The sequence below is a fragment of the Oreochromis niloticus genome, linkage group LG23 (genome assembly GCF_001858045.2).
Source record: "Oreochromis niloticus isolate F11D_XX linkage group LG23, O_niloticus_UMD_NMBU, whole genome shotgun sequence".
Lineage (NCBI taxonomy): Eukaryota > Metazoa > Chordata > Actinopteri > Cichliformes > Cichlidae > Oreochromis > Oreochromis niloticus.
In genome coordinates, this window is record NC_031986.2 from 31,574,834 (window position 1) to 31,598,025 (window position 23,192).

At 39.9% G+C, this 23,192-nt stretch overlaps 1 protein-coding gene across 2 annotated transcripts; it reads left to right on the forward strand.

Annotated features, from left to right (window-relative positions):
• Positions 1-1,770: 1,770 nt before the first annotated feature.
• barhl2 (BarH-like homeobox 2) lies at positions 1,771-5,333 on the forward strand. 2 transcript variants are annotated; one of them, XM_019351136.2, is made up of 3 exons: positions 1,771-2,768; positions 3,412-3,637; positions 4,683-5,333. In XM_019351136.2, exons 1-3 carry the CDS (start codon positions 2,264-2,266, stop codon positions 4,993-4,995), a joined length of 1,044 nt encoding a protein of 347 aa, XP_019206681.1. In that variant the 5' UTR covers positions 1,771-2,263; the 3' UTR covers positions 4,996-5,333. The 2 variants fall into 2 exon arrangements, with proteins under 2 accessions (XP_019206681.1, XP_003444250.1); XM_003444202.5 differs by having other exon boundaries at positions 1,774-2,816.
• The last annotated feature ends 17,859 nt before the right edge of the window (positions 5,334-23,192 follow it).

The following is a 23,192-nucleotide window of genomic DNA, read 5'->3' on the forward strand; positions in this document are numbered from 1 at the left end:
CGTGAACTTCACTCCAGCACCGCCTGGCCTCGCTTTGTCGCCGCCTTGTGTTTAAAGCCTGCCTGCATCTCACGCTGGAGGAGGGCAACATCAGCTGAGATGATCCAGAGGTAAAACATCATTTTAATCTTCTTAGTGTCCGCGGCTTTTCATTTAAACAATTATGAAATAAGGTTAGAAAATGTAATAGACTTTGTTTAAAAGCTTAAATAATAATAATAATAAAAACATATTTAGATTAGGGGCTTGGTTAAAAAAAAGAGATATTATTTTGGAATTAAAATGTTCATATTTCACCGCACTGAACGTTTTCTATACGTGAATAATATTTATGCAATATTTATGCAGCTAGGTAATAATGGGTATTTAAATTATTTAATTAACATAAACGTTTTAATTTTAATTATGGTGCTGTTCCTAAAAATAAACGAATAAATAAATATAGTTCTGGTTATTTTGTTATTAAGCAAAGTAATAAGTATAAATTTCCTTCCAAATTTGTTAAAAATAAAAGCTCTATGAATTAAAAATAAATAAAGAAAACACTTTGCTGTTTTAAATCCCCGGTGTTGTTATTTTTCAATGAATAAATAAATTAGGAACAAACCTACAAATCCGGATTTTGGACAGCAAAAAAAAAATCTTCATCCGCTTCACATGAATAATCAACACCAGCACCGTCTTCCCTGCCCACCTGCTGAAGGAGCAGAAAAAAAGAGAAAAAGAAATAACAACAATAATCATAAGAAGAAGAATAAATGAACCCTTTTCGATGTCCCTGCATCAAATTCCAGAAAGGTCGCGGTGGCTGTGGAGAGAGGAAAAGATTCCATCTGAGAGAAATTACACGCGTCTGCCAAACAGAGAGAGAAACGTGCTGCTACATTCGCCTACCTACAAGAAGTGGCGTTTCCCATCATCCGGAGAGTGTGGAGCCTCTCTCCGCAGACACTTTGTCAGCTTGAGCCGCAGATTTTTTTTTCTTCCTCCACATCCTTCAGATCCACATGGAGAGGGAAAAAGTGCTGAATTTCTACTACCTTTGAACGCTCATTAGCACCTCATAATTACTTTACTAATTAGGGTGACATGGTTATTAACAAGATGCGCTGTCATGACAGTCACCACTCCTCCCCGCTCCTAAATATGTCGACCTTGCGGCTCCTAGAATATATCCTTAAAGATAGATCAGATGCCAGCAGCGACACTGGAGCCGGTTCTCAGGGCGCACAAACGTCTGACCTGATATTTAACTTTTTATCTCCACAAACTATTTTTAAAATAATAAATCAGGGCTGGAATTTGGCTGTGTTCAAATCTGGCAACAGCTGCACTTCTTTTTTTTTCTTTTTTCTTTTTTACCGTTTACGAGGATAAAGAAAGCTTTAAAAAGAGTTTGACGGCTGCAAATAAAGTAAATGTTTGTACTTCATCCTACCATGCTGGAGTTTCCACTGAGGACTTTTTTTCGCTTTATAAAATTATTTCAAATCTAAATTTAATTTTTCTTTTTCTTTTAAATTCCCACATCTGTAGCTTTTTCTTCGCGGCCAGGATTTAATATGAAATGTTCCCAGTTTGGCCTTAAAGCACACGCGTGGTTTTTTTTTTTCCTCCCTTTTTTTAAAGACCTGCACTAAACTCGGTGCAATGGTTGGATTGAACTACCTAGATAAAGAAACAACTCGCTGATTGGTGAGGTGCCCGAGCCGGTCAGGACGCGAGCCAATGGGAGAGGAGGAAGGTGGGTGGGGAGGTGGAGGGGGAGAGAGAAAAAGGCGTCGAGTGTTTATTATAAAGGAGAAAATATTAATTCCCCCTCGCCGTGGGCCGTGACGTCAGTATAGGAAGTCATTGTAGAGCTACACTGAAGCGATTAGCAGCAAAAAGGGGGAGCCTGATGTCGAGGAGTCAGCCCTATGTATATCTCTCTATACGCCTCAACTTTTAACACAAAGTTCAATATCCAAACACAAAAAGGGACGTGGACTACGCAGACCCACACTTTGCTTTTTCGCATTTTCACTGAATGTAACTTCGTGGACCATAGGCTGTGTGAGCCGCCTGTAAACGTGGATTTTGTCTCTCTCCGGGGTTTATTTCTCAGCTCTGTTTTAAAAAAAAAATTGATTTCATTTATTTATTTATTTATTTAATTATTTTTTTTCTAACTCCGAGTTAATTTTGCTGACTTTCTTGTGATTTGCGCCGGAGGAGAAGCATCTCGCTGTTGTTATGAAGACTTCATCCGTCCTTTCTTAATATGGAAGGATCCAGCGGGTCGAGTTTTGGGATAGACACTATTTTATCCAGCGCATCTAACTCTGGTAACCCTGTGCTAATGAACGGAGATTTTCGGCTCGACAGCAGGACAGCGGATTTCAGGAGCCAGGCGACCCCGTCGCCATGCTCGGAGATAGACACTGTGGGAACGGCTCCCTCGTCCCCCATCTCGGTCACCATGGAGCACGCCGCCGATCCGCATCTGGTCCAGGACAGCCTTCAGCATCACCACCATCACCACAACCAGCCGCAGAGTTTGCCGCTGTCTCCTCAGCAGCAGCAGCAGCCGCTCGCCGGGGCCGGCTGCGCCCCGAGGACTGCCACCTCCTCCTTTTTAATCAAAGACATTTTAGGCGACAGCAAACCCCTGGCTGCCTGCGCACCTTACAGCACCAGTGTATCCTCACCCCATCACACACCAAAACCAGAAAGTGCCACGGCTCCGGACGGCTTCAGGCCCAAGCTGGAAGAAGACGAGAACAGAGGCAAGTTGGACAAAAGAGACGACATTCAGATCGAAATGAAATGCAAGGGTAAGAGGTCGTCATACTAGCAGGCTTGTTAAATTCACATTTTCAATACAGTGGAGTTCAGGATGAGCCAGAGACTCAATAATAATAATACTAATAATAATACTACTACTACTAATAATGATGATGATAGCGCTCGTTGTCTTAGTTCCAGCTTCCTTTATTAGTCTAATAGATGTGAAAACAGATGTATGCCTGGTGATTCTCCCCGTGCGCGGGGCCTCCCTAGTGGGTCAATTAGAGAGATTATTGTTCTTCCTGGAGGGGGGATTATGGTGCACTGAAACACAACTACAAATAGAGATGGATTGATATATTGATTTCTCGTTTTCTGATAGAAAAAAGAAATCTTCAGGTATCAAATGCAGACGTTTCTTTTATTGCTGTTGTCTTGCCTCACGTGTGGCTGAAGGAAGTATTTGTACAAAGTTGGTCAAAGTTTGAGTGGAGGTGACGCACGCACGCCTCTGCGAGGTTATTATTTGAGTGTCAGTGTTGGGAGGAAGACTTAAAAAAAAAAAAGTTGGCGTGTGAAGAAAATTTCCAGCAGGCCTTTTATGGTTAACCACAATTCATCCGCCTTGCTCTGCGCCTATAGGGACTAAAGAAGAGGGTGACCGGGAAATCTCCAGTAGCAGAGACAGTCCACCGGTGCGCACGAAAAAACCTCGCAAAGCACGGACAGCCTTTACCGACCACCAGCTCAACCAGCTTGAGAGGAGCTTTGAGCGACAAAAATACCTCAGCGTGCAGGACCGCATGGACCTGGCCGCGGCTCTCAACCTGACAGACACACAAGTCAAGACCTGGTACCAAAACAGACGGTAAGCGGCCATCATTTTTAATAACTGCTGCAGACACAACGAGCGAGACGAGGTCAAACTGGGGAGCAAGAACCCCTTTTGGCTCTGTAAAACAAATGAATACAGCTGTTGTACCGGCCAACACTGGGTATTTAAATCTAAAGATCGGGTTTGCAAGCACTTATGAAAATCGATCTGACTTATTAATTAATAGTTTTATTTTAAACTGTTTTCCAGCCACTTTAATTCCACTTGCAAAGATCTGCTTTGGTTATATTTTGGCGCTGCGTGATCTTAGCATTTCTAATCCACGTGGAGGGAGAAAATAAATTAAAGCACAAAAGAATCTTGTATTTTAATTGATTTAATTGTCGTCCTGGAAATAAATGTTGATTTTTATCATGTTTCATTTTTATTCCGTTTAAACAGCCAAATAGAAAAAAAGCAAGTTTTATTTTCGGAATATTTGTGGACAAATGTGAGGCTGACATGATGACACGTTGATCTGGAGATGATGTGTAAAATAAGGAAGTATATGTAAATTCGTACATTATAGATCATATAAAAATATATTATTTTTCTTTGTTTATATTCAGTTTTGTAGTCTTCATTAATTCTTATAATATAAATTATTTCAACAATAATAAATTGGTGCGTTTGTTTAATTACTGGAAGTGGCCTGATATATTTTTCCTGCGCTATAAATATGGAACTTGTGCTTCTTACTGCTCTAGTCTTTCAGAGTTTCTAAAATAACCTCACTAAAAGGCCCTTTACATTTTATCCCGCTACCCTTCACAGTAAAACTTGATTTGAATTTGAAGGAATGTGCGTGCATTATGTTTTTGTATAGGTGTGAGAAAAGTAGGTTTAGCTAAGTTTGGACTGAAGCGTATTTCCCCCATCTCTCTCTCTCGTTCTCTCTTTTGCCTAATTAAACCATAACCATATATTCGTGCCCGCAATAATTAGGCCTCTGCATACCAATTAAAGGGGCGTTTGGGGGATCAGCAAGAGAGCGAAGTGATTAAATAATTCATCTGTTGTATTTTGATCTGATTTCCAGGACGAAGTGGAAGAGGCAAACGGCGGTCGGATTAGAGCTCCTGGCTGAAGCAGGAAACTACTCGGCCTTACAGAGAATGTTCCCGTCGCCCTATTTCTACCACCCGAGCCTGCTGGGCACCGTGGACAGCACGACGGCAGCCGCGGCGGCCGCAGCCATGTACAGCAGTATGTACCGGACTCCTTCCTCGCCGCATCCCAGCCTCCAGAGACCTCTTGTTCCCAGGGTGCTCATTCATGGCCTTGGGCCGGGGGGGCAACCGGCACTAAACCCCATGTCTAACCCCATGCCCGGCACGCCGCACCCGCGGTAAAACGCAAAATTAAGACGCTGACCAGAAACCTGGTTGAACACGTGATGTGAGTAACTGCATCGGAACCACATTGCAGGACTTTTTCTCTCTACCCGACCCCCCCAAAAGACACATTTAAAGACATTTTACAGAAGTAAAGGAGGTATTTAATATAGGCCCGAATAGCCTAAGCCCAGTCCTAAAGACTTTCTGTCCGGGCCCAGACACACCGCGAGGACTGCTCATGTCTGATTGTTTGTTTGTTTGTCTTTTGTACAAATACACTTACATTAGCAAATAAACTTATAAAGTTTATTAGATGGAGAAGAACTGAATGAATAAAGAAGTAATGATACTGACTGAATTGTAGAAGCTTTAATTCAAACTCGAGTCCAAATTAATTTCTTTTTAAACGCAAACCTTCATTCAAGAAGATGCAAAAACCGGAGTCCAATTTTATTCATAAAGCACATTTAAAATAGCAACAGATTACAGAAGTTGTTTAAAATTTCCGTATATTTTTTTTTTTTACTGATAATCCCAGCAATTACAATTAATCTACAAAAGATATAAAAAAAAGTTTACATCTTTCATGTGCGCTTTTTCTATTACAATAATCGACCGCGCGCATTAATATTTTAACCTACCTCATTATAGCGGTGGATAACCAGCAGAATTTAATAACTTTTAAGCCTGACTTAATTTAAAGGTAAATAATTTGTTACAGGAGCATATGGTCTTTAAATTGGGAGACATAGAACCGGTGATCACCGACTGGAGGTCAGTTTCCACCCCTTTATATTTGTGTTTACCAGCACATATGCATATGGATGCGCAGCAGCTGATTGGTGGTGAGATGAATGGTTTTGATGAGTTGGGTATACTGGGAATGTGGCCTTGGCTTAGCAGCTGTTCCCTGGGAGAACAGCAGACAATAAGCCTGAATTTCTCAGCGTGAACGATCAGTGCAGCAGGATCAGGACAAGAAGCCTGCAAGAAAGAAAGAAGAAATAAAAAAAAAAAACTGCCGATAATCTGCTCATTCTCAATAACCAATAGCCGCTAGTGAACTTACTTTCTGGAGGTTTTGTGGGAAAATAATCTCCAGTGACCTCAGCGCAGACTCGGTGTCATTGGAAGTTTTGCATCAGTCTTAAATCATCTGCAACATTACGCATCAGCACTGAGTAAAAATTAATCTTAGAATGTTTTTACGGTAGAGAGCCGTGATTTTTTTTTTCTGTTTTTTACACCCTTCCCGTTTCTCCGAATGTGTCTGTGCTGCGCTAATAGAAGCTGCTGCAGGAGCAAACCTGAAGATGTTCAACGCGGCTCTGAAATGAAATGTTAACGGAATACTTTGATTTTATTTAGCTTCATCTAAGCGCGCACTCTGGAGAATATGGCGAGGGGGCGCTTGGTGTGAATTAACGCCTCGGGGCCCGTTTGTTTGGGTTACTTATCTGGGCCAAATTGACCTTTGCTGCTGGAGTGCATGCAAACCTTCAGCAACCATAGCCTATATATTATTTTTCTTATATATATATTTTTATTTAGAGATAAAACACAGATATTTTTACACATTTTGTTTCTGATAATTCCATTCTCGTCGGATTTGAAAGATGTAGCCACAACATTCCAGCATTTAAATGCCAGTTCTCGCATACTATATTCCTGTCTTCTAAGAAAAGCGCTCTCTCTCTCTCTCCCTCCTCACCCTCCTCACACACACACACACACACACACACACACACACACACACACACACACACACACACACACACACACCATCTAATGCACAGACTCGCACATAAGTCAGCTTTGTCACTTTGCCAGTGGAAGCCGTAAACACAGGCTTAAGTTTAGCCGTTCCTTAATACTTTGAGCACATGTTAATGTTGCCTATTTAAGCCATCTGCCTGTCATTCACTCTGTGGACACCTCTCTCAGCCATTTAGAGGAAAAACAGTCCTGCTGGTTTCACCTTCGGCGTGCACGGCTGCACGCTAAAGGACTTACTCGACCAATTAAATTCGTGTTTTCCCATTTTAATCAAATTTCTGAGACAGGGCCGGGATTATTATGGACTCGAGTGTTCGGGGTGCAGTCACTGCGCGCTTCTTGTGCACTGTAATTCGACTAAACACAGTGTCCGCTTTCATCAGAACTCGGGGTCTGTGGATTTTGGAGTGAAATCGCATCAGGCCGCAGAAGAAGCGTTTTGGAGAGCAGGCTGTTGATCACTCCCTTCTCGGCCTTGTAAGCAATGATTGCGAAAACAACTTTAGCCTGTATCACCAACGCGGAAAAATATTAGCCCACTGTATTGACCCTGCAGCTTTTGCCCATTACTGCGGTATAGTGCCGACGCATGTTGTTCATATGCATGACTTCAACAGCATTATTTATTTATTGCACTCTGCGGGTGGGAGGGTTGGGGGTGTCGGCGGTTGTGGGGGCTGTTTCCAATTCATTAATAATAAGCTAAGCCATACAGCAGCGCAGAATTAATAGCCTTCGACTATCTTATACCATCGGTAATTTCTTGGCATTGCTTTAATCAGATTTTTGTACTTTTTATTTTAACAGTTGCTCCAGTTTAAAGCATTATTAGTTTTTTTTTTTGTTGTTGTTGTAAAATCTGTGGTAAATGCAAGAATACTTTTCTGCCGATTAAATATAAATTAAATGTCTCCCAAAACTGTTCGGCTAATATTGTTATTTAGACCGTGAATTCGCTTGTGAGGCCAAACAACGGACTTTTGGGCGAAGATGAGCAATACTTGAGGAAACACAATCACTGGTGGAAAAAAAAGGGCAGCAGACTTGAATAAAGAGGATTAGGCCTTTCTTTTACATGGCGCATATTATCCAGAACAGATGGGCTTTAGAGAGTCGTTTTCGTCTTCTTCTTGCCTCAAGGAACCTCGTTGGGCACTTTAATTGCCACTTTTTCCAACTGATGTAATGGTGGGATATCTTTTTCATTACAATAATGAGGTAACACTTGCTCTCCTTGGCCTCTCATTATCACAGCTCCTACATCACTCACTAAACACAAATTTAACCCCCCCCTCCCCACCCACCCCCCTTCTTCCAAAAAAAAAGAAGAAAAAAAAAAGACAAATCTTGATGATCTCTTACACAGGTCACATCTTGCATCTTGTAGGCCACATTATCACCAACAGTTTCTGCTTCTGATTTGTTAGAAGTAAAACATTTTTCATTATTTAAGAGCCTCCAGGAGAATCACATTCAAAAGGTGCAAATAATAGCTTCAGTTAGAAAAATGCATCATTGGGACTCACTGAGGGTCAGGCGCTGTGCTATTCAGAGACGTGCATGCATCAAGTTGGTGGTGCTTATAAATGGATTTTTAGTCCAAAGCACACACACACACACACACACACACACACACACACACACACACACACACACACACACACACACACACACACACATACAGAAAGATGGTCAGCTAGTGGCTTTATCCACTGATCAGCAAAATGCTTATATTTGAGTACAACTTCTTTAAGTAATTTGAAAAGCCAAAGACTCTCCCAGTACTATAGTATTATTTAGCAAATATGTGAGTATTAATTTAAAGGCTAAATATCTACAGGTATCATGTAGTTTTACACAAGGTTGTGCTATCAGTCAAGGGGATTGAAAAGTTTAAACCTACTTGACCAGTATGCATTAAATAATTTAATTAAACATAGAAAACAAAGTTCCTTAACTGCTTTTTACTGCTCTAGTTATGAATATTTGACATTCTCGGGATGATTGAAAATGCACCTATTTTTAGAAGATTTTTGTATAAAATGAATAAAAATCAATTTTATTTCAGCATCAATTATCAACTTAATTATTTTCTTAATCGTTTATATATATTTGCGAGTTTAATGCACTGTATTCATGCAGTGTTTAGGACTCTGTGCAGCTGAAAGATGAGATAAGAGCTTTCTTCCGTTTTCCTCTCAAATACAAAGAGTGGCCATTTTTTGACCTTTATAGTTCTTCTGTGTTGATATAAGAAATTAGTGATGCGAAATATTTGTTATTGAATTATTTTTTTTATTTTTTTTAAAGTGCCTTATGTTTTTTTCAAACAGAAAATAATACTAAGTTTGGTTGTTAAGAGCAGTGAGTACCCGGTGAGCAGACTTGTTGACAGGGTAAGCCATCCACTCATCATCCTTACAAACACCCACCTCACAGCTCAGCCTAGACTAGCATGGACATCTGCAACAGTCCCGTCTGAATGATGCCGTATAGCTGCGACATATCATAGTTTAAATGGCCTCATCATTTCAGCAAATCCAGCCAGTTTCCCTCTCTCTTTTTGTCAAGTGACAGGACAGCTGATGGCAGAGAAGCTCCGCTACCTTTCAAGTTTCAACCAGGCGCCGTCACATGCGACCGCACAACCAGGAAGAAAAAAGTCTGTCAGCAGTGATGTCAAAAGCTTCAATTTTTACAGAGCAATTAGGGGTTTCATCACAGCGGAGCGATGTCAGGATTCATTACGGCTCAGCAACAGCTAATTGCTTCAAGGTTAAAGTAACAGATCTGACGGCATTATATTTTAAGTGACAGACTCAAATTCTGGTGGTGTTTCACAGAGCACAGCTCTGACATTAAGGGAGTTTGCTCAGGAGGATGGTGGCTGAGAAGCAATAAGAATTACTGCACATTAGGACTGTGATTGGTTAAAGTAGTAGTAAGTCTCTAAGGAACATATGGTTATTGCTGTTTTTGTCTTCCTCTCTAAGGGGATACAAAGGACAATGTAACATTGTACTTGGAAAACACATTTTCCTGAACATCATTCTTGAGTTGTCTATTTGCCCTTGTGGGTATAAAGTATCCATCTAGTATGAGAAACAAATGGAAAATCTAATATCTGTTCAAACTTTGCACCTGCCATCGAAGCATTACAGTGTACAGCTGTACCCGCATCTCCTTGTGACGGCGCCAAACCTACAAAGTTTTGTCTTTCTGCTTGTTTTAACCTCTGTGAGGTTTCATTTTAACCTCTCAGGTGTTTTTTTTTTAAAGCTGAGAGGTTAACAAACTTTTATAAGAAAGAAGCAAGACAATTTCCTCGTCTTTTGTTAACTTACTACCTATTTGAGACCCCTGAACCTAGCGAAGTTCACAAGAAGAATAGCAATATACAAAACCTGTTCCTTCAACCTTGAAGTAATGAATTCTGACGTCACTTGACTGTCAAAACGTATTGATTCATGACATATGAATATTCTAATACCCAGGATTTCTTCTAGAGAAAAGCACAGATAACAAAAAAAGTTCTTGTGATTTTTATCAGAAATAAAATCTGACCTCTGACCTCTATCACGTTAAACGACTCTAGGCCGTGTTAGGCCTGCATTTTTGTTACATCAGAACAAGCTGTAACCGCCGCTCTTATAATTATCTCTATATTAATATGATCAGTAAATGCCTGTTTACACCTTCAGCATATGGAGAAATGTTAAGATTTATTTAGGTTTATATCACTTGGCATCTTACAAATTTAGGACCAATTTAACGCTAGCTTTTGGAATTATTTTAGTTTTTAACTAACTTCTTGGAAATGATCTGACTCCTTAGTTGCTGAATATTCACCATTACGCTTGCTAATTTTGTGTAGTTAGTTGGTGCTTCACGCCCTGGGTTTGTAGAGCATTTTCACTTTAAACTGCTTTCTGTTTTGTGATATCAATAGGCCAGACGGCCAAAATAGTCAGCTGAAAGATGATATAATATAAAACGCCTTAGAATGGAGGGAAACTGCAGGTAATGATGTGTCAGTTCATTATTTTACATATGGGCAATCAAATGTAATCCATTTTTAATATAAGATATTGATTGTAGCGGCTCAAAGATATGGCAGCAGTAACCGGAGGCAGCTGAAAGCTCTAGCTTTTGTCTGGGCTAAGCTAATGTTCTTACATTTAGACCTTTTCATATCTTAATGACCCCAATTTAAGACAGAAAGTGAACATTTTTGAGCAAAATGAAATATGGATTGGGGCATGCATGCCAGAGAAGTCTGCTGAAGTCGTTTCAATTGAGCAGTTGTTTACCCTTGGCTTTCCCCCCCCTCTTAAAGTAGAATACCTGATCCTTTGAACTGATTGTTTGTTTAACTGCTGCTGGGAATCAAGAATCCCCGAGGTCTGAGTAAGTGTTGATCTAAGGTTGGATTTGAAATAGCCTAATGAGGAACTCTTTGGATAATTAGTGATAGCTGGAATGCTTGTGGATAATTTGAGTGCTTCGCCACCCTGTAACAGCAAGGCAACGGGGAGGAGGGCGGATGATGAAAGAACAGAAAGATCAGGGTTAATGAAAATTAGCATGTCAAGTTAGTCCCTACCTCTGTTTTTCTTTTTCTTTTTTTCATCTTTTGTTCTTCTTGAGATGCGTTATTGTTGATGTAATGGAACAATTAGCAGCGTGGTTCAGTGCAGGGATAAGGTGCTGTTGGAGAGAATGGTTGCTGCTGCTGCTACTGCTCCTGGAAATACAACTAACACTGTGGTAATTAGAGGAAGGAAGGTGTCTAGAAGAGAGGTCCAGCAGGAAATGAGGTGGTGGCAGTGGGCCTATGGGGACAAAAAGGCTTCCCTCCTTATGTGCCCACTCGGTATTCAGTGGGAGACCACAAACAAGAGCTGTGCCGAGTTCAGACAATCATACAAGTTTGGACTGGTCTGGACAAAACCACCAGTTAATTCTGCTTTTGATAGTTTTCACAGCTGTGGTGTGTATGTGTCAAGACACACAGCCATGACTGCTGCTAATAAAGGTTGAGTATTCTTTAAGGAAAGATTTGTTGTTATAAAAGCTGTGAGTTTGTCACTATAGAATAAAGCATGCATGATCTACTTTCAAAGAGAAGTGTGCGCTGGTTGGGTAACAGTTAGAGAAACCCCAACTAAGCAGGACCTTGCGTTGCCATTTTGCAATATGGGAAAATGAGGATGATCCCGTGAACCTCGTTTCCATCGCTTTGTTTGTGTTTGTTTGGAATCACAACAGTAAGCAGCGAGCACTCGTTGGAGGTTGTGTCATGCCACAGTTAATTACATTTTTAAATTAAAGCGGTCTCCAGATCAACTTGCTGAAGATTGACATTAAGAACAGCACTGGGTGTGACGAGAAGTACCTGTGACGCACAAGCACAGGCCTGCCGAGTGGTGAGATGTGATTAGGAGCTCGTGTTAAGCACTGTCTGGCCCTCTCACCACTTCAGTGCTGCAGGCTTCGGGCCAGAATGCAAGCTGTTGATTGGCTCTGCGTTTTTAGATATTTCACAAGCATCTCCTCCTGCAAGAAGTGGAATGACTTTAACACATGCACACGGGCATATGCCTGTATCTCATACACACAGAGTGGTGAGAAACTTGGACATATGCATGCGCACACGCAGAGTCGCTAAATGTGTTGCTAAATGGATAAGGAAGGATCAGATCACCAAGGGAGTCAGAATGGTACAACAGAACAATAGTTATGTTTCTCACTGCAGTTGGAAATAAACAGAGCTTTTTTTTCAAGGGACAAAACTGGTCTTTCTCTGCATTAACTATTGCTATGGGCTTTTTATATAGTTATTCTCCCCATAGTCACACAAAGCAGCTACCCCCCTAGTTGAAGCGATTTGCTGTTCACAATGCCTCAGCTTAACCAGCTAGGTCAGGTCAAGTTGACTCAGACAATAGGGACTTTAGTGTCTCACCCACAGCACAGAGTGTCGCAGAAACAAAGCAGCTCGCAGCAAGTGGAGCAAACATTTCATAAAGTCGTGGCCTCAGTCTATAAATGTCCGGTCTAATCTGTTATTTCTCATCAAGCAGGCCTTTTATCTATTCTTACACTCTGAATGGATATCAATATTTGGAAAAAATAGTTCATCAAATTATTTTCTTATTCCAGACCCTGTTATAACTCCGATAGATGTTACAGGACATTTATTTCCAAGCCTGTTCTTTTGTACCAACATTTTATATAAGACACCATGTAACAGTGAAACAGACATTATGCCATAATGATTTGGTTTTCCTCTGACAACAAAAAAGAACTGTTTATCTTTATGTGTATGAGACATTTTATCTACAGAAACATAAATATCTTAATATCATGAAATTAATTTAAACAGCATAATGACTGCAGCAGAATCACTTCAATCAATAATTGATTAACCATCTGTGTTCAAGTTCTTTACCAAAAACACAATTGTGACAATGTGGCTATATATATTATTTTTTATTTTATGAGATAATCTTTTCTATTGGCATTTTTTTTTTGGACAGTGTGACAAAACAAGACAGATGAAATGTTAGTTTTGTTATACTAAAATTTTTTTTAGACTATCTGGCAAATTAATAGATAATAAGCAGTAGTTTCTAGCTGCTCCCACAGAGCGCTTAAATATATATATTTTTAAACCTACATGGACGTGTGTTTCATTGAATGACCTTTAGAGTTTTCAGCACATACGGACCATCCAGGGAATATGAATGCCAGGTCAACGCCTTGAATGTAGTAATATCATTAGAGTTTGCCATTCACTGTCAATGATTCACTCCTCTGAAATGACAAGGGGAGAGGCCCAATTATAACAGAACATATGTGCGATAATAGGGAGATAATTGCACGGTGTTCACAATACCCATTTTAAGAGCCAGCAGCTAAGTCTTCACTCAGATGGTGTCTGAGAAACATATTCATACTGCAGAGCCATTGCAATATACCAAACCATGGCTGTAATATCTGGTGTATGTGAAGTACTAGCTGAAAAAAAAAAGTGTTACTATCATAGGGTGTGCTATCACGAACGCAAAAATTCAAAGAGAATTCCCTGAATATATCAGTCCGTATGCATTGTCCGTGCTTTATGGATGTGCACCTAGAGGAATTCATATACAAAGGTCTTCTAGCAGCATACACAATAGCTGCATATAGAAGGAGATGAACATCTGATTTGTCACATTTGAAACACTAATGTTTAAACCAAAAGGAAGAGCACACAGTAATGTGTTCATTCATCTGCATAAACACCACCTGTCCCGGCACAGACAACTCCTCAAGCAGCGAAAGTTTAGTGGCAGCCTGCGTGCAAGCCAATCAGTAGGGGCCCAGCTGTGGTTTCACGAACCCGTAGCGTTTTCAAGTGTCAGAAAGCGCTCTGAGTACTGTTGCTGGTGCTAGAGAGAGAATACTTTCATTTCATGTCATCCGCCAGCGAGACGAATAGGCGACACGATAACAAAAAGAAAACAGGGTGTGCTATCACGATTGACATCCAAAGGTAATTTATGCTGGCCCTTTATTTACTCACGCAGCTTCCATATACACACTGAGAGTTGTTCTTGAAGGCTAATTTGGAGCATATTTGGCATATTGCAGGCCCTCTCTCCTTAAGAATTTCCATCATTTGTCTCAGTCATGAGCATTGTGTTATCAAAATCCAGAACAGCATTGATCACTTCGCTTTTTTTTGTGTGTGTGTGTGTGTTTTTTTTGTTATCATCCCTGGAACAGCTCCTTAGTGCCAAAGCTTTTGTTTGTTTTTCCTGTTGTTTTTTCCTACACTGATACTAGAACAATACTGTCAGCTTCTGTCTTGACTTCTTTCTAAAAGTGGGATATGGCATGTTCCTCAAATGGTATCTGTAATAAAAAGGAAAGCTTGCCTCACATGACACCTCTTCAGCTGCATGGGAGGGACAAAGCTTGTAGTTTGTTTTGATGGTTAAAGAGGGGATGGCATCTGGCATCGTAATTATTGGAATAAATTACCGTGCGGCGCTCATAAATGAAACTGAAGCGCTGTCAGATCTTGATCAAATTCTGTTCTTTTTTTTAAACTATAACTCATCTGCTACCTTTGCCATGTGTATTTTTTTATTATTTGATAAATGCCTTCAATTATCTGTTGCTTTTGATGGATACAATTCAGTGGAAATTCTTTTTTTTCCTCCATTTTTTTTCCTCTCACAATTGTAGTTTAGGTAATGGTCACTTCTTTCAAGTAGTCCACTTTCAAGAGAAGCTTTTAAAGGTAGAATTGTGGGTAAGTCAATAGTCACCACCAAAATCATACGACTGATCCACAAGGAAGAAAGGGCCAATTAGAGATCATTTGGCAAAGAAGCTTTCGATTGCTTTCACTCTGGTATTATTTGGTCTTTTGTTGACCTCTGCTGAGAGCAAAGGCGGATTCTCTGACAACCAGGAGAGGGGCCGCCGCCACGCTGCTCTTTCATCTAGCATTGTGAGAGCACAAGTGCCTGTGTCCGCCAACCACTTTAATCAACTTAATGCAACTGATACTGCCTGTTGTTATGAGCCTCCGGTCCGATTCAAAGAGGCCCACAGATGGACAATGCTGTGGAGGCTTTTCTGCAGACCTGTGCAAGCCAACAAGTGCTGTGGGGGTTAGATGGAGGAACGAGGAAGATGGGGGTCATGGGAGACACAGACAACACTCAGACAACCTGTCTGCACAGCCATGCTGGTTCCTCTCTTCTATTCTTCCACATCCACGTCTTTACAAGGGCTACACAGCACATCTGATATGAAATGTGGGTGATGGACCTTTGTTTAGTTCAAAGGTTCGTACCTCTTTATTCCTAAGTCCCTTTGTAAAGCCTTGGGCCTTGAAATATGTATAACTGTCCTTTTCATTGAAGCCATCTGAGGGGGAAATCAAAGCCAGAAGTTTCTGTGAGAATCAGTTTGAAATGGAGTGTCCATATGGTGTCATCATTTCTTAACCTGATACCTAGCGCAGAACCCTTTGCGACCTTCAAAACATGAACGTGGACTATTGCCACTGCAGATTGCCACAGATCACAAAGATAAAAATACAAATACAGAAAACAGTGATGAGAGAGCCACATAGTTCAAAAGGACACGGTTACCACTTGCAACTTGTTAAACGTGTGGCAATCAGCACCGATTATGGCCTTAAATGGTCGTGTGAGGCAATCAGTTTTGGACATCCTCAGGGATGGATGCAGAGTTTATACACACTCAATATGAGAATAAAAAAAAATACTATAACTTTTGTAATGATTGGTCTGAAGACAACAGTTCTGGGAAGATTGAAACAAATTTGTGCTGGGCAAAAAAAATAAACATTTTCATACCATCAGCAGAGCAGAAAAGCCAATATGATGGGAACTGATATCAGAAAGTGCTTTGAGTTTCATCCACGGTTTCCACGTACTTTTGATCCTGTACAAATCCAATACCTGATTAAAATTATGACATTACATGCAAACTTTAAATTTGCAGTTTATCAAGCGTCACGGAGAAGTCCTTACCTTCAAACATAACTTCTCTCTCTCTTCTTCCTCTGCTGTCCCGTCTGTCTTCCTACATATTTCTCCATCTCTCACTAATTTATATGAATTTACGCATAAACTAACTTAGCAGACCATATAAAACCATATTTCCAAAAGGCTTTTTTTTTTCAAACAGTAGCACAGCTATGAAACTATTTCAACAAATCCCAAAATTTGGTTTATTATAATAGTAGACTCGCATACTTTAATAAGAGTTTAAGGACATGCAGCCTAATTTTAGAAGAATGTGTTGCACACAAGCTGCAGCCTTCAGCTCTAAAAAAAAAAAAAAAAAAAGAAGAAGCAGCCAGTGGGAAACTGCCAGTTCCTCAAATGGCCAATAGGGGGTGGCTCTAAAAGTGCTTTGGTGTCTATAGTTTCCCATGTTAAAATGTTCAGCTTTACACCAGAAATAAATGTGTTTACAGCTTGATGGAGGATTTTTTTTTTAAATTCTCAACAGCTAATTCACTTCCTTATTGCAAATATAATTTTTTAAAATGGCTTCTGCTAATACAAATCACAAAACATTTTGTTTTAGTGTGTTGGCCTTTTATTGGTCAGTGCCTTATCGAAATAGTTACGTAGTTTAGAATTTGCATAAATAATTAGAAGGATATTGGGTAAAGGCGAATATACGACAGATATAAATGTAAAAAGTGTCACGTAATCAGGCCTGATAGTAGATAGATAAAGATAGTACAGTAGTTACCATGGCTATAATTGAACTATTAGAGTGAGTGCAATAAGTCTCGAAAAAATGCTGCAAAAACACAAATTATGTTATACCTGTGCCTATTGCCTGCTATATGTAGGAACATTTAATTGAGTGTTGCAGAAGCCTTACAGAAGGACAGAGAGGCACACAGGCCTCCAAGGCATGACATTGTTTTTGACTTGGCAAAGTGCTGAGCTCAACAGCAGACCACTAACAAGGAGACAATCACCCCTGAAGGAAGGATGCATACACAGAATGGCAGGAGGACTCTTCTTTAAAGGGAAAGTGGAAAGCACTCACTGCTTAATACTCCTGTGGTTAGTTCCTCAGTCATAACAAAGGTCTGCCGGACAGTGATTTTCATACTCTCAGTTCCTCCCGCTTCATTTTGTATTTGCACTGTGGCTCAGCATCAACATCAACATTAAGATTTCTCTTGAATATCAATTATTTAGCGTTTGGTTGGAATTCATTTTCAAAGGGCTGAGTTAGATGAAGAAAACTGTATCAACTTGCTTTTATCCAACACTGAGAACAAGCCAATCTAAGGCATTGATGTTATTTCTCTGCTTTGTTGTCTGAATTGGAGTCTTGATCCCCGAGACACAGCAGAGGTTTTGTTTTTATCTTTGGATTAAGGAAGCATAGGTCTTTTTAGATTGGGAATGCTCTCGTAGGGGTCAAATAACAGATTAATAGGTCCAGTAATGAGCTCCCTTGAGTGTCAAGTCTCTCAGACTTCCCCAACCTCCGTTATGTCCTTTTATGATGGATGGCAGCAAACATCGTTCACATATCTCAAAGAAAAATGACTCAGATGCCATTTGTGTGAAGGAGAAACATCAGCTGTAGTGATATATTGTTCTGATATGATGTTCTCTTTTGTATCTTTGTTTTTCATCCATGCTTAAACTGTCACTGCTGTCTCCTTTTGTTTGGTCTCCTCACAGCATCGCCGATGGTAACACGCCTCTCTGGGTTTCTTGAAGGTGCTTAAAGGAAGTTAGGTGTTAGATCTGGTGAATTTGTCTGCTTTGATTCAATCACCCTCTTCGTACGCAGACCACACACATGAAAATATGACAAGACACCAATGCCAGTCAATCTTTCTTCACAACAACCCCTTTACTGCTAAAGCAGCACAAATCCATCAGACTTTTAGGCAATCAGATCATCAGATTATACGGCTGATTTTAAGGGGTTCATATCAACCCGACCGTTCACCCAAACACCTCCTGCCCTGCTTCAAATCACATCATTCATTCATTCATATAGGAACATGATGTCTAGAAAACAGGTTTCATGTGTATCCAGATTTCTGATCATTAGAGTCATGGCCAAAAGTTTTGCCAGTGGCAACACACTGACACTAAACTTTTATTTATTTGCCAGTAAACTTTTTCAAACTCATGAAGTCCTTTTGATGTTTCTTCACATGGATGTAAAAAAAAAAAACTAAATTAAAAACTCAAGCAGCATGAAAAATAAACTTTGTGCCACTGCTAAAACTTTTGACCATGACAGTAAATCTATTCAAGCCAAGTGGTGTAAGTAGCGATACTGTGTAATCTCTGGCCCTATTCAGTAGCAGGAATATTTCTTCCTTTATGTTTGAGGCCTTTGTTTTTAAATAATCATGCTCTACAATATATATATATATATATATATATATATATATATATATATATAACCAGTAGCTACAGTATTATTGAAGGAAAATTGAATGCCGGTTAAAGTACACTTAAGGTGTGATTGTCATATGTCATACATGACACATGACTTATTTGATCCCAGTAGAAAGTAATTGTTTGGGCTGTTTGTCTCATTACTTCTTCATTATGACTTGAGATGTATTGTCATGCAATTATGTTAAAATCTGCTTCCTTATCAGCACAAATCGCTAACCAAACTGCAAATTTAACTCTGAATTATTTGGAGAGAAACGGTGTCAGAGAGTCTTCAGTGATTGCATTCGACCCTTCAGTGTCCAACCTTTGCATTTCTTTCCTTTTTTTTCTATGTCTGCTCTCTAGCCAGTACCTACCTTAAATATGAGTGCATTTTGCCTCCTTTTTCCTGCAGCTTTGAAAAGTAAAGTACTTGTTTAAGACTGGGAAAAGGTTATTGTGGTTATGGTTGATAAAAAGGTCTCTGACAGGATGTGAACTTTGAAAACCCGTCGTCACAAAGTGCCACTACACCTTGCTGCATGTAGGGCGCGGTACTTCCTGTGCTGCCACTGAATCTTGACCATAAGCTGTAAAGTTTGCCATAGTCCAGTACAGATGTAATTTGGTATTTCAGGTGGTCACTTTCACACGGTTTTGCTCACCTATTATAACACTGAATCATTATACTGTCATTTGTAGATGTACCAGGGATTGGTAAAATTATTCTGAAATGTCACCAGCTACTGAATAAAATTACATGGAAGTGATGTGATAAGCTCTTTTTTAAATATTTATTTATTTTTGTTGCTGTTAATCAATTTCAATTCAATTTTTATTTAGATGGCATCAAATCACAACAACAGTTGCCTTAAGCTGCCTTATTTTGTAATGTAAAGACCCTACATTAATACAGAGTAAACCCCCAAAATTAGATGATCTCCTATGAGCAAGCACTTGGCGACAGTGGAAAGGAAAAAGTCCTTTTAACAGGAAGAAACCTCCAGCAGAACCAGGTTCAAAGAGGGCCGGCTATCTGCCATGACTGACTTGGGGTGAGTGAAGGAAAACTGGACAAAATACTCACTAGTTTTAATTGACTATTTTCTTAAGGAAAAAAAGCTAAGCATGTAACTAAGGTGTAATAAACAATGAGGTAAATGTATTCCAAAGTGAGGGATTAAGTTAGTAAAACATTAAGCATGCACAGATAAAATAAAACCTTACAAACATTCTATTTATGCCATAATTTTAAAGATTTTTTGGCATTTTAAAGATATAATCAATGTATACTCGTGCAGTACTCATTAATAACATACTTATAACACATTTATAACATATATAACACATTTCAACATGTAATCCATACTGATTATAGTTACTTATTTTTGTAATCTCCTTACAGTACATCTTTTACTGTTCATAAAATTTAGTTACATTTTTTACATGAAAATTATTCAGGAATAACAATTTCTATGTTCTGGCATGCTGACACTTTGTTCATTAAGCTTTATGAAAGGCAGTAATGTTGTAGGAAAGTCAGAGTTTCACACCTACCTGCTTTGTCCAATTTATGGTCAGCCTGCTCTCACTGCAAAATCTTTGATGAGCAGCGGGCAATGTTTAAAATCCTTAACAGTGTCGGCCTTGTCATCTCGTGGCTGATTAAGAAGTGTCAGGCGCAGAGCATAATCAGCTGCCAGAGTGGCTCCCCTGGTCAGATATCTCTGTCCACCATCATTAACTGACCTTACACATGTAGAGAATAACCACAGGGGGAGAACAGACAGTACAGCAGTCACAGGAGACAGATCTCAGGAGGTGATTACTTTATGCTACACCATGGAGTGATGCTAATGACCTCTATGCTCTTGCATTAATAACCTTTGCTGTCACATTATCATGTGGCAGAGGTGTATGGCAAGGTCTTCACCTCTCTGGAACAGTTTAACCAGAAAAAGCTCTACTAATGCTTGGAATGAGCTTAGATGTTTAGGACGTGCAGGGGTAAGCAGCAATGATGGCGATAGGCAAAAAAGTTCATATAATCAACTATAACAGTGTCAGACATTGTTTGTGACTCGATATTCTTTGGACCTTAGGCTTAGTTTATAGGACGCATAATTCCTAAATTATTTGGCATTTATGTAAAGAGCAAAAATATCCTTGTTTGGGTCTGTGTGACGTGAATTTTGTTTATGTCCACAAAGGTTTGCATTGGACCCCTTTGAACATGCAGTATAACTGTGTGTGCATCATGGAATTACACAAGAAAAGTGAACTGTATGGAGGAGGCTGGCTGGCTGGATGTACTCTGGCTTACTTCTGCAGTCCCGAGACATGCATGTTATGTTATTGGTGACTCTAAATTTGCTGTATGTGTGAATGTGAGTCTTGTCCTGTCCTTTCACATAGGAAGCAGCATGCACTGCGTTGTGGTCTAAAACATCTACCTTTCTATTGCTTTCACTGTACAATAACAATTTGCCATTGCATTGAGCAAAGCGTAGTGCAAGCATGCCAGTACTCGTGTGTGGCATGGTGTAACTTATATTGGTGCAGTTAATAGAAATGCAGAATTGTAGTACATTTGAAAACCCTGGCCGCTGCAAAAAATTACAGTACATGGAGAGAGCAGCGGACAGCTCAATGCAAATTTTGGGCTGTTTGCTGAACAAAGCGATCACTTCCTGTGTGAAAGAACAGACTGATGATGTATCCAGGGTTTAGCCTGCCTCACCCTTGATTTAAGACAGCAATGGAGACTAGATGGCAAAAAGAAATTCCAGGCTGTTTTTAGGAGTGCTTGCTGTTTCTCTCTCTTTCCAGCCTCAATGCTAATCTAGGCTAGCCACATCTTAGCTTCAGCTGAATTCTTAAAGCACAGACAAGGGACTGACATAGATCTTGTTACACAATGCATCTGGCAGGTTCGGTGCAGAAAAGAGATTTTTTTGTTTGTTTATTTATTTTTCTCATTATAATAAAATAACTGTCTAATGCAGAAGTGAGGCTGTGTGCACTGTCACAGAGGAGAAGAGCCTGCCATTCCAAATTCAGCAACAGTTTCTATTACAGCCTAAATACATCCCATGCAGAGCGGGAAAGCTTTATGTAATTTAGGAAACAACTTCAGAGTGAAAATAGCTGAGTGATGTTGCAGCCCAGCCAGAATGAATGCAAATCATAGCAGGTATATTAACAGACATCTCTCACTCTATGAGACACGGACTTAACACCATGCTAAATTGTTTGTCTTGCGCTTTGGGCTGATCTCTTCATTATATAGCTCTCAGGTGATTACTCTAGGATTTAACCGATCTGTCTGACTTGTAATTGAAAAGGAGAAAACACCATAAAAGATAGTGTATGAAGAAAAAAAAGCTGGATGATATTAAAACACTTGAAGAACAGTGTTTTTGCTGATGTCTGATGTGCTAGTTATAAAGAGTCTTTGCAACATTTTGCATCTTTGCTGAGGCAGCTGACACTTGAGAGGTAGACAGCCTCTGTGTGTGACAGTTAAGTGCAATAGCCTCTATCTTAGCATACTCCCACCAGTCCTGCTCATATTCAGTCTACGTCAGATATTATTTTCTCTGTTGTGGCTCACTATTCACATGTCAAGTGGGGCCATAACTTGTGTGTTTGGGTTCCACACCAGTACTGATGTCATTGCGCTTTTGTCCCCTCTTTGCAGACCGAAGCCCTGAAGGCAAATGTGCACATTCACAAGGTCGAGTGGACAAAGGTCTTTGGGTTCATGGATGTAATGTACGGAAAATATGAAAAGCTATCATGTTATATTTATGCTACCTTCTCCTTGGACTGTTTCAGATAGCGCTCACCAACTTTTTTTTTCAAACCTGCCTTATTTTTCAACATAATTAGTCTGCCGTAAAGTGGTAAAAGTGAATCCCCGGATTTTTTTTTTTAACTTGACCAGCCAACAAGAGAACATATCTCCTTAGTCTTTATTTCTCTATAGCAGACAGCAGTGGTTAAATGGTTGCCATGTGATTCCTGCGTCTTCAGCAGACCCAGGCCTAAAGGAAAAGTGTCGTCTTTGAATTCGCTGCAGAGACACAGAGCTCTGGCCCCTTTCTCCTCTCAACTTCCCCCTTGAAGTTTTTTTCTTGCAGCTGAAAAGAGAGCAGGATTGTGCTTTAAAAAAGAGAGCGAAGGGGTTTTTAATCTGAGGAATGAGTGCTTTGCCATGCAGCCCAGCTCTAGAGAGAGTGCCAAGCAGGGCCGGGCAGTGTATTAATATTTAAATTCCAGTCCAGATAATCAATAGAAGGGGGTACTTCTGTGCGCTGTTACCCTCAGATGGGAAGCGATAATAGGGAGAAAACCTGCTGATTAGCCTCCTTAGAAGCTCTCTTCTCTGTGTAGTGCTCAATACTTTAGGAGTGATTATAACCTATTGAGGCAGAAAACCTGATCGAATATAACCTCTTTTGAATTCCTTGT